This window comes from Octopus bimaculoides, chromosome 20 (assembly GCF_001194135.2).
Source record: "Octopus bimaculoides isolate UCB-OBI-ISO-001 chromosome 20, ASM119413v2, whole genome shotgun sequence".
Classification (NCBI taxonomy): Eukaryota; Metazoa; Mollusca; class Cephalopoda; order Octopoda; family Octopodidae; genus Octopus; species Octopus bimaculoides.
In genome coordinates, this window is record NC_069000.1 from 47547088 (window position 1) to 47559354 (window position 12267).

General features: G+C 39.0%; 1 protein-coding gene across 2 annotated transcripts in view; it reads right to left on the minus strand.

The window, feature by feature from the left end:
• Window positions 1–6: 6 nt before the first annotated feature.
• LOC106879879 (mothers against decapentaplegic homolog 5) overlaps window positions 7–12267 on the minus strand; it is a 20050-nt gene continuing 7789 nt past the window's right edge. The window contains exons 3-6 of one of the 2 annotated variants that reach the window (XM_014929603.2): window positions 5653–5856; window positions 3836–3988; window positions 1770–1991; window positions 7–654 (exon numbers count right to left, since the gene is read on the minus strand). In XM_014929603.2, coding sequence (XP_014785089.1) covers window positions 254–654; window positions 1770–1991; window positions 3836–3988; window positions 5653–5856 — 980 coding nt within the window. In that variant the 3' untranslated portion in view covers window positions 7–253. Of the gene's footprint in view, window positions 655–1769; window positions 1992–3832; window positions 3989–5652; window positions 5857–12267 lie in introns of both variants that reach the window. The other variant, XM_052975173.1, reaches the window with a different exon arrangement.

Below are 12267 nucleotides of genomic sequence, written 5' to 3' on the forward strand. Positions count from 1 at the left end.
AGAGAGAGAGAGAGAGAGAAAGAGAGAGAGAGAGAGAGAGAGAGAGAGAGATGATGCTATTTATAAAGAGTTTGAAATATTTAGGCTTGCATGTAAGGTGTTTTGAATGGTGACTATGATGAAGACAAGTGAGGCAGAAGAGGAGGAGGGAGGAGGAGGAGATGGTGGTAGAACCGCTGCAGTACTAATGTCCCCTGCACCCCCACCCTTTGTCTCCAGACAACATCAACAAGACAATACACACAACAACAGATCAGGACACAGACGATATAGGGTTATGGGGTGGGCCCATCTGTGACAGCACCTTGTCAAGCCATTGAAGGGGGCCGTTGAGGTGAATTTCAATCCAACAGGGAGTACTTGTCACATCCTGGCGATGATACTCAGCACCCCACCCCTTCACAAAACTCATCCGGATGGTGCACATTTTGGTTAGTTCATAGACAGCTTCAAATCCATGATTAACTGACTGACTAAGAAGCTGGGCAAATTCTTGATTGTTAAAAATTTTGAGACTACAGCCAGGTGGGATCTTACAAACTGTGGTTGGATGGAAGCCATGATGGTAATTACAATTTCGACTTTGGACAAAAATACTGCTGTCGCTGAGACACTCAGCAAACATTTCACCACCAACATAATAAAGATGAACACCTGAAAAGAGAACAAAGAAATTAATAACGTCTTTCCATTTATGTCATCAGAAAATAGCATTAATAAGGCAGCAGATTGCAAGACTCGGCAGAGCATTGAATAGAATGCTTTGTGCTGTCTTCTGCTTTGATTATTTATCAGTCCAATTCCTTCTGATGCCAACTTTGCTTTTCATCCTTCTAGTGTCAATAAAGTGGAGCACCATTCAATTCAATTGACTGTCCCCCTCCCCAATAAAAAAGGTGTCATGCCTTGTGCCTATATTAAACAGGATCATTATCATTATGGTAGTGGATTAACGGTCAGTAAAATGGTATCAGACAAAATAATTGGCAGTATTTAGTTATCTCCCTTCAACCCTCTTCGATGGACGGAGAGAAGAAAGAGTACCGTCCAGCACAGGTTTAATGTCAGAAACGAGGACGATTAAACGATTGGTATAAACCGGCCACTTCAGAACGACAGAATACGGTTAAGAAGCAGGAATGGAATTGATATTCAGCTTTTTTTTTTAAATGTGTTTCAATGGACAGAAACAATGGTATCGTAGGATGTGAAATGGTGTAGAGTCAAACAAAACTGATTCACAGATCTAGCTACATATCCTCCTGCCACTATATCACCCAGGTACCCAGGTACCTTGGTAAAATGAATGATGCCATGTCCTAACCGTAATGGCTCTTTATTGTCCAGGATATTCTGACACTGAACAACTTGGTTTTTTTTAGATTTATCATTGGCCCTCGACATCACAATTAATTACTGCTGCTAATTTGGACGGGAGAAAGAAGGTGGTGTAGCAATGTTTTATGGTGTGGGTGGCATAGCATCACTATTCAGTGGGGAAGTTAGTGAAAGGATTTCTTCAGCCTAAATCACCATTTCCAGCTGCCATTCTTTGTACAATTAGTTGTGGACCAAATAACTGAGGAAAAATACTAAAAAAAACAACAACCAAACAAGAATCTTTTGAGAATGACTGGAGAAATGGTTAATAGAGGAAAATGATGAATCAAACCTTTAGGCCCCCCCCCACCTCCATACAAGGGATTACGAGGACCTCACCATTATCACACAGCCACCCGTCACAACAGAATATAAAGAGAATGCCATACCTTTACCAATATGTCTTCTAGTGTTTTCAATGGTTGAATTCCTGTTGACATTGGAGAGTAAACCGAGGCAAAAGCGTTGAGCATTATTGGATGGATCAGTGAAGCCATCAACAACAATGCTGGTATTTGATGCATGAAATGCTTCCCCAACGCGGCTATTTAACTCATAATAGACAATGGAACTCCAATACTGCGGTTCTTGATATGTAACTTGCATACCATCTGAAAGATAAAGTTCAAAACACAAACAGAAGCTGTCCAAAATATTCCAGACGAGATGGAGATCCACACAACAGGTCTGTGGAGGAATGATCTACGTGGAATTGATCGAGTACAAATCCACTACACAGAACCTTTGTCTTGGCTGTTACTAGAAAAGTCACCTCCATTAAACTAGCAACATGTCCAGGGAGATATTTGTCTCAGCTCCTCAACTCTGAAGCCTGAAGTCCCAGCTGTTTAGAATTCTCTACTTTTAGAAGTTAAAATGTCTAGATTTTAGATTAATACTGACAATACAGAATCTAAATTACATGTCATCTGCAAGAAAACATAACATCATCTATCACGGTGGAGTTGCTTGTTTTGCTTTTCTTGACGAAAAGACTTTACGTTCGAAGTGTAATTAAAAATTAGGTGACAGGAGGAGATTTGTATCATCAATTATGGACTAAGTTTAATGCAATTAGACAAATATGAGAAATAATTTATTCCAAGGTAGTTCAGTAAAAATTCATCTAATAACAGAAGCCCAAAATACATTTTCAAACATATCTTAATATACATTCTCCTAATTTGTGGGCCAAGAGAAATCTACTTTTCATTACAATTAAAAGGAAATTATTAATTACTGTAAGCACCTGACACAATGTCAATTTTCTCAAAACCAAATTAAACTATTTTAAAAATGAAAAATAGCAGAAAACTTTCAAGATATGAATACATTAAGAACGCATCCTTTATTTAATCAGGATGAGATACAGATTCTGGTTTTAGGTATTGTTTAGCCCCAGGACAGCACAGATCAAACAAACTCATCATCAAAACACACCCCAGCCTCAACCATCCATTTTGCAATTAGTTTCCAATATGCTCAGGATGTGATTTGAGGGAGATTTAGCTGCTATTAGATTAGGCTAGGTTTTTCACTGTCTTTCTCTATCTATCATATAGTATCAACATTTCAGATGACATCATTGTTTTCAAAAGCACTTTCCTGTGTTTGTATGGGTCAGATGAAAGATTTCATTTTGACAGGGCTTGGACAATGTGCTCTTCACAGATGAGAAGTTGTTCACTGTTGAAGAAGCTCAGAACAGCCAAAATGACAGGGTCCTTGCAGAAAATGCTCAGCCATGTCCAGAGAATGCCAGAAATATCCACTGCACTCAAAAACTCTCATCTGTGATGGTTTGGGCTGGAGTGTCTTCGATGGGGAAAACTCCTCGTTTTTGTTCCTGAAGAAGTCAAGAACAAGGCTGCATTCTTGAGCTTGTGGTGAAACATTTGAGCCAAGAATTGTTCAACAGTGGCCCCTTTCTCTTTCAGCAGGATAGAACACCTGCCCACACTGTCAACAGGACTCAGAGGTGGCTTAGCGACAATGTCCCAAATTTCTTATCCAAAGAAGAATGACCTCCTTGAAGCCCAGACTTCAACCCAATGGACTCTGGCACTTGGTCCATCTTGGAGACTAATGCTTGTGCTAAATCTCATTATTCAGAAGTGGCTTGGAAGAGGTCTCTGCAGCATGAATAGGATAAAATATCACTGGAAGTCTTGTGAGCCACTGTTGCCTGTTAAGCTTTTAAGGCTGTAATGAAGAAATGAGGTGGATTCAGGGAATCATTTTTTGCTGTAACATTGCTGAAAATGTTAAAATCTAGTGAGCAAGTCTTCAAGCAAATCGGTTCAGATTTGGTAGAAATACATTATTTAAAACTTTTGTAGCAGACTTTTGGGTCAACCTGAAGAGCACCCTATAAACACCATTTCATGTTAATCAATGAAGTTGATGAATTATTGGTGGCTATGTCTACCTTGGTGTCCTAACATTAATGACTTACCTTGAGGTGTAGCTATTGTAGTATCCATTGCTTGTGGTGGGCTTTGCCCTCCTTGCTGCATACCTGTATTGCCTTGGTGCATGCTCATATTGTTGGCCATGTTGTTCTGGGAAGTGTCGTCATGTTGTTGGTAGGCAGGAGGAGGGGTGTCAGCTATAAAAACAACATTTTTTTTTTTTTTAAATTCCAGTCACCAAAATCTGAACAACAATTTATTAATATTAAAACAGGAGGGCCAAGGGTGGAATAACAATTCCAGAACGAGTAGCAATAATAGCAAAGATATTTTGAAATCCTGAGATTAAAGATTTTTAAATTGAAAGAATGTTTTCCTTTAGATCACTTTAAAAGAGGAAGTTTGTATCAGAGCAAGATGTGGTCTCAGGCACGTTGGAATCAAAAGGGTTAGGATGGTGCAGAGCTTTGGGTGACACACACACACACACAAAAATTATGCTTAATACAGTTTCTATCAACCAAATTCATTGCAAAGCATAGGCCAGCTCAAGTTGACAGCAGAATACACTTGCCCAAAGTAGCATGCAGTGGAACTAAACCTGAATTTATGAGGTTGCAAAGCAAACTTTCTAACACGTACATCCATAAATGCTTGTTGTAGATGTGACACGTGGATGCAACTGTGCATCTGTGGGTGTGTATCTCATCACTTAACATCTGTCTTCCATGCTGGCTTAGAAGTGTGCATGTATGTACGTATATATATATATATATATATATATATATATATATATATTATATTGAAGGTAGGGGAAGACAAATGGCTTGTGAAAGTCATACAAGCCACACACAGACGTGTAGTCGGTAAGGTAAGAGTCAGCCACACTTTCAGTGATGAATTTTGTGAGCAGGTAGGTATTCACCAGGGTTCAATACTCTCCTATTCGTCATTGTCCTCCAGGTCATAACAGAGGAATTTAAGACTGGTTGCTCTTGGGAACCACAATATGCTGATTAACTCACTCTCATAACAGAATTAGAAAAATTTCCAGTGCAGAAGCAAAACCTAACTTAGTTAAGAATAAAGTTCTGGTAAGCAGGAAAAAGACAGGACTCTACCACTCTCAGGTAAATGGCCCTGCTTGATATGCAGGAAACGTGTAGACAGGAATCCCATATGGTGAACCCAGAGCATGCTATGGACACACAAGAGGTGTAGCAGATTCACAGGGAGGCTAAGAGAGAGGAAATGCTGTTCCTACCCCTTTCTTCCACCCCACCCTCACCCCGCTCACTCTGCCTGTGCTGACATTTCCCATCATGCTGCACCTCCTCCCTTGTTCACTACTCACTACATTTATCTCTGTCCTGAACTCTAGCCATCTGCTTCTCTCCTCCCTTCACACACCAATAACTGTCCCTATCACCTCATTTTGAGGGCTTCACTCTGGCACCCACCACCATCTTACCCTTTTCTCACCCACCCTTCTCTACAGCAAGACAACTCCGCTTGTCTCTGGCATGAAGATTAACTCTCTACCTTCTCAAAGAACCACCACCACCATGGGCATAAAGAAAGCGGTTGACATTAGGAAGGTCATCCAGCTGTAGAAATCATGCCAGAGCAGACAACTGGGGCCTGGTGCAGCCCCATGGCTCACTGGATCCTGTCAAACCATCCAACCCATGCCAGCATGGAAAGCAGACGTTAAATGATGATGATGCACACATAAACACATATACAAAACAAAATAAATTTAAAGCCATTTCAAAAGAGGGGACTTATTAAGATGAGGGCCCCGCAGCAGGGACTGTGAACCCTAATTTCTGCAAATGGTTGTTAAAAAAAGATAACTTACCAGGTAGTCCAAAAGGACTGCTGGGGGCTGAACTTGCAGGAGAATGTTGGCGCTGTTGCTGTGGCTGTTGGTTGATAAAGGGATAAGTGACATTATGGGGCATGGCTGGCTCTTGGATTGGATGGAAAGGGGCCATTTGATGATGAGTTGCATGGCCACCTGCTGGAAATTCACTGTATCGAGGAACAAGAACTGGTGGAAGAACTGAAAACATAAAAAGAAAGATATGTGTGAGGAAAAGAGCTTTGTAATTAATAATGCACTTGTCATACTACTTCTACTACTACTACTGGTTGTTGGTATTACTACTAATAATAATAACAATGTCACAACCTACAAACATTACTCTTAAACTCTTCTCAAGATGACAGTCACCAATGCTTCATTCAATTCCACTATATACAGTTTCTGGCTTTGAGGGTATCGCGAAAGGCCTGGCTGGAGGCCCAACCTTCCAAGTTCTTTTGCAGGGCTTAGAAAAATTGAAGGACCACTGCAATAAGTGTGTGGATCTGAGGGGAGGGGAATATGTCGAATAAAATCATAATTAACTGATCCTCCTGTATTTTCTTTTACCCAAAAGCCAACAACTTTCCAGTACCACCTCCTACATATATTACATCCCATGTGTAAAGAGATAACTTTTTACAAATCTTTTTCTCACATTGTTTATGGCCGTGTATTTTATTATGTTGTTATCATTGACCAAAGGTTAAACGAGATCTGTAGAGGCAGCCAGACTAAACGTCCTTTCCATTATCAAACCTTTGCAAACATGGGCTACTCGTTCCCAGAATGAAATTGTGTATGTTCTAATAGGTTTTTATAGCAAAGGGAAAAAATGTGAACACATACAAGGAGTAAAGACAGTGAAATAGCCATGTTACATATGCAAAAGAATAGGAAGAACTACATGGAATACACTGTAGATAAGACAGGCTGACAGAGAGGGGAGACTTGAAATGCGATGGTGTACAAGCCATAACAAATGCACAGAACATAAATTCCTTCAAAGACTCAGAAAGTTTGCTAAAAGCAGTCAAATTCTTTTTACCTTGTTGGCATTATTAGCAGCAAAGGTGGTTGCTCTCAAAGTATGAGAAAGAACAGGGCAGAAAAATATTTAGGGAGCTTTTACTTCCGCTTATAACAAAGGGGTTCTCTCAGAGTAGATTGTATAAAGAGTGATACTACGTAATAGTGAGACATGGAACTTGGGTGCAACACATTCCCAATACCTAGAAAGGAATAAGGTGAGCATCCTCTTCTGGATTTGTGAGAGACTAACTGTTGTTCATGTATTCAAGTCATTGCTCTCCCTCGAGAACTGTCTAAGTTGAAAGCTGACACTTTATAGCCAATATAAGCTTGGCAGGAGTGTTGATGTCCATGTTGCTGTTAGATCATCAAGAATGAGATGGCTGGGAAATGAACTTGCAGACCAAACAACCATACCTGAGCCAAAACATTTTGTACTCTATACATCTGATAAAGACCAAAACAGACCTGGCTTCAGAAATGTATTCATTGCTTTCTCTTAAAACACTTCTTTGTACTTGAGTTTCCAACCCTTTCACATTCAGATTACTTCTCTGTTAAATGTAAAGCTTATTCATCGTTTTGAATTAATCATGCATTATCTTGCAGCTTCGAGATTTCAACGATGTGATTATTTTTAGAATGATATTGCAGGGTAGGTGTGAGAGGCTGGATATGAATGGTTTAAATGCTAAAGTGTTAATGTTTCTGTGAAGATGATGGTAGATTGTTGTATTATTGTAGATGAGGTTTATCTGAAAGAGGGACTGGCCACCTTAGATTGTTTTTATTTAGTTACAGAATTTTTTTTTTTTACTGAATAGAAAAACAAGTGTCAAAAATAACAAAAGGAAAACAAAGTCAATTCAAATTCAGAGGCAGACTGTGAAATTCTCTTGACAGGATTTCATATTAATGTTAAATGAAACAATAAGAAAATGATATTGTACAAGGAATGTCCATATAATGTGTGTGTGTGTGTGTGTGTACAAATAAACAACCTAAATACTCAATACATAATGTTTAAGTTTATATTAAGGGACATTTGGTGATTCAGTGAGAGTTTCACCATTTGTGAGTTGAAATCTTTGAGATGACATCAACTGATTGAATATCATGAGTCATGAAACTGAGGGAGCAACAACTGCCTCCTTTATATAAATGCACAGTTTCACCTTGCCTTGGGCATATGATGGCACCCTGACAACTACTCGCAATCAGAGGGATCACCATCAAGATATAGAGTGTCTTGGCAGATCCAAACCCTCTCCTGAGATGGCCACAGCTGATGTCTTCCAAAAGAGACATACAAATAGATAGAAAGAAAGACAAGAAACGACCCCAGTACATGATGTGATTGCTAAGAGAACTTCTAAAAGATACAAAGATACAGCCATGCCCAGCTCTCTGCATGGATATATGCATATATATATATATATATAGTGTACGTGTGTGTGCATGTATAGGTACAGGATGTCACCAACTGTGTAAACATGAAATACATGGACAAATGAGTTAAATATGTATGTAAATGAGAGAAAAAAATGGAAAATGGGACAGGTAAACACAGAGAAACGACCCTTCATCAGTTGTCAGCTGTCTGTCTATTCCTCATTTTGCACATTCAACGACAATATGAGTCTTCAAAGACAGTTGCTCCCAAAAATTCTAAAGTAAAATTTAGGATTTATGGAGGGTCAAAATCAGGAGAGTGGAGACATACAAGGAAACTGAACAAAAACATACACACACACACTTGTACATCAAGACATACTTGACCAATATACTATCATGGAAAAAAAATGGACAAAAATGAACATTAATACCTACAGTGTGCATGTAAAACAATTAAAAAAAAAAACAACTGAAGCCTGTAACAACCATTTTGACTACAAGCACAACTTCAGAAAAAATATAATTATTTTCTGATACCTGCTAAAATTATTTTCATATGAGTGACCAAAGTGAGAGTATGGTCTTAGAGATCACCAAATTAGTGACTTTATTTCAATACCAAACCCAGCTGAAACCAGCTCTGGTTCTGTAGTATAAATGTGTTGTTTTCAAAAGTTCTGAATTAAAATCTTCCACCAAACCTTAGTCACAATTTATGTTCCTAACACCAGCTTAATGATAACTAAGTTATTTTACTAAATTCTTTGTTATATTTAAAATTGATTGAAAGAAACAAAGCATCTCAACAGAAATATGGTAACAAAAGGGTTAAAAATTCCTTCAAAATTATCCAATTCTACAAACAGCCACCTGGATATTTTCTAAAGAGAGAAATATTGGCACAGGTATGACTATGAAGTAAAAAGTTGGCTGCCCAACCACACAGTTTTGGGTTCAGTCCTATTGCATGATACCTTGGACAAGTGCCTTCTATAGCTCCGGGCTAACCAAAGCCTTGTGAGTGAATTTGGTAAATGGAAACTGAAAGACATTCCTTGTGCAAGCTGTAGATAGCTTGTTACCAAGGTAACCAGGTCAGCAGTGGAGGAGGATGCTCTTAGAGCACAGCTGTTACAATAAGAATTGGCTGGGCAAAAATCAGAGAGCTTCTACCTTTGTTGATAGCAAAGGGCCTCTCTCTCAGAGTAAAAGGTAGATTGCATGATGCCTGTGTGTGAGCGGCTATGCTGCATGGCAGTGAAACATGGGCTGTGATTGTACAGGACATGCAAAAGCTTGACAGAAATTAAGCTAGGAAAACTCTGCTGAATGTACCATGTCTGTGTGTATGTATGACAGAGTGTGAGTAACTTAGGAGAGAAAAAGGGGAATAGGAGGCATCAGATGTAGTCTGCAAAGAGAGAAGACTTGCACTTGTATAGCCATGTGATGTGTATGGAAAAGGACAGCTGTGTAAAGTATGGGAATTGGCAGCAGTGTATAGCTGGCCTGTCCACATCACCTGTTTGTCATTCCTTTGTGTGTTTTTCTTTTCCACTCTCTTCCTAAACATCATTGTCAGTATGTAGGGAGGGAAAGCAAACAAGCCATAAAAACACTAGAAAATGATATGGGTCCCACACATTAGAGCTTTCTATGATGAGAGAATAGCATGGGGAGGATAATTAAACATTATTTTTCTAATTAAGTTGATTTTTTCTTTTTAACTGATACATATTTCAGAACAGCAAAATCATTTGTTTGTTTTCATATCCATTCCACCCTGTTAACATGGCTTTGTCAAGAAAGTGATTCTCAAGTAAGATTTTATAACCAGGTGCTTTCCCTGTCATCAACCCTTAATTGCTTTTTAGGGACTTTTTACATTTCACAAGTCTTAGAAGGCACAGAGTGACTAGTCACCAAATCAACCTGGCAAAGCTTATATTGTGACAAACAAAATAAGTTTCATGCACACACACAAACAAGTTTAATAGTTTTCCCCTTTCAAATTCATTTACAAGGCATTGACTGGCTCAGGGCAAAGACAGTGGCCCAAGTGACATGCAGTGAAATTGAACCCAGAACTATGTGGTTATAAAGAAATCTTAACCATCCAACCATGCCTGCACCTAAATACAATACAAATTCAGGGAAAGGACGGAGGAGTCACAGATGCCTCACCTTTTATCATAACTATATGTGTATATATGTAGTGTGTGCGTGTGTATATATCATTTAGCATCCGTTTTCCATGCTGGCATGGGTTGGACTGTTTGACAGGAGCTGGTCAGCTGAAGAGGCATCGATTCTATGGCTGGATGCCCTTCCTAATGCCAACCACTTTACAGAGTATACTGAGTACTCTTACACAGCACCAGTACCCAGAAGCCCACAAGATTAGGGTCACTCAGCTAAAGAGGGATGCAGGGGACATGCTGGTATGCAAGGACAACACACACACATATATATACATGTGGTCTTTCTATGGTTGGATGCCCTTCCTAATGCCAACTACCTATTACACTCTTAGGGTGGTTGGCATTAGGAAGGGCATCCAACCATAGAAAACCATGCCAAATCAGACTGGAGTCTGCTGCAGCCTTCCAGCCCAGTCAAACCATCCAACCCATGCCAGCATGGACAATGGACATTAAATGATGATTATATATGTGTGTGTGTGTGTGTGTGTGTGTGTGTGTGTGTGTGTGTATAGGCCACCTCAATCACAATTTGATTATCTCCAGCAATTTATGTACTACTTACACAGCTCCATTTCTTCAGCTGCTCCACCAGCCTCAAAACTGAGAGGCTTGTGGCTGCAAGGCCTATCAACATAAGCCACAACTGTCCAGTCTCATGGACATAAAAGGTGAAACACTCTCAAACACCAACTTAAAACAACTGTCCAGTAATGCACTTACCAATGTTTCCATAAACTCTGCCCTATTTATCAGTCTGTCAGATATCAATGTATCTCCTGGACCCATGGGTCTCAACCAGGGTCCACATGGCCCTTGGGGACTCACATAAGATTTTGTTGTTAAAATTGCTTAGACTTCTACAATACACAAAATATTTTAACAATTCTTTTAAATACAATTTCTAATAATATTTAATCCTAATACAAAAGGATTTTGCTAAAAATCAAATGGCTAGGAAGGGGGGGGGCCCAAATAAAATTGGAATCAACCCTCTATAAGTAAAAAATAGTTGAAAAACATTATCCAAGATCGTCCTCAACAAACAGGATAGTCATAGTTGGAATGCCTTTCATCATAATCTACTCAGTGAAGGTTCACCTGGAGCTGAACTACACAAGTCTGTGTGTCTCTCTACTTCTTTCATTCTCATTCAAACAGTAAACACGACCCTTGAGAGAGAGATCTGTGAGTGTAGATATAAACGAGAGAGACATCTGTGAGTATAGATATAAACGAGAGAGAGACATGTGAGTGTAGATATAAAGGAGAGAGAGAGAGAGAGAGATCTGTGAATGTAGAGTTAAAGGAGAGAGACATCTGTGAGTGTAGATATAAAGGAGAGAGAGAGAGAGAGAGACAGAGAGAGAGAGAGATCTGTGAGTGTAGAGTTAAAGGAGAGAGACACCTGTGAGTGTAGATATAAACGAGAGAGAGACAGAGAGAGATCTGTGAGTGTAGATTTGGAGGAGAGAGAGAGAGGTTGTACACTGAATATCAAGTGCAATTATGTACTTATTACAATTTTTTATGAAAATGAAAAATCTATAAAATATATGTAAATCTCCACAAACTATTGCAATATCATGTATTGGGAATTATGCATAGAAGAGATGTGGTGCATTGTGCAGGTTATTGCACAATGAAAGTAAGAAAGACTGCAGTAAAAGTGTCTGAGAAAAAAAAAAGAAAAAAAAAGCCCAACCCAGAATACAACTGAAAAGCAAATGCAGGACCCTAATGATGAGGGTTCTCCAGGGTTAAAGAAGGAAGTTTGAGTGATATGATACAGAATGGTTGAGATAAGGAAGTAGCTTAGAAGGCAAAGAAGCAAATGATCAATAAATCAGACACTTCCAGCAACATTTACTAATTTTCACGTTCTCAGAAAACAAAAATGCCAACAGTTCTCATCGAATATCATTCATAGAAACAATTTTTTTTTTTTTTAGAAAATTCTTTTACTTGTTTCAGTCATTAG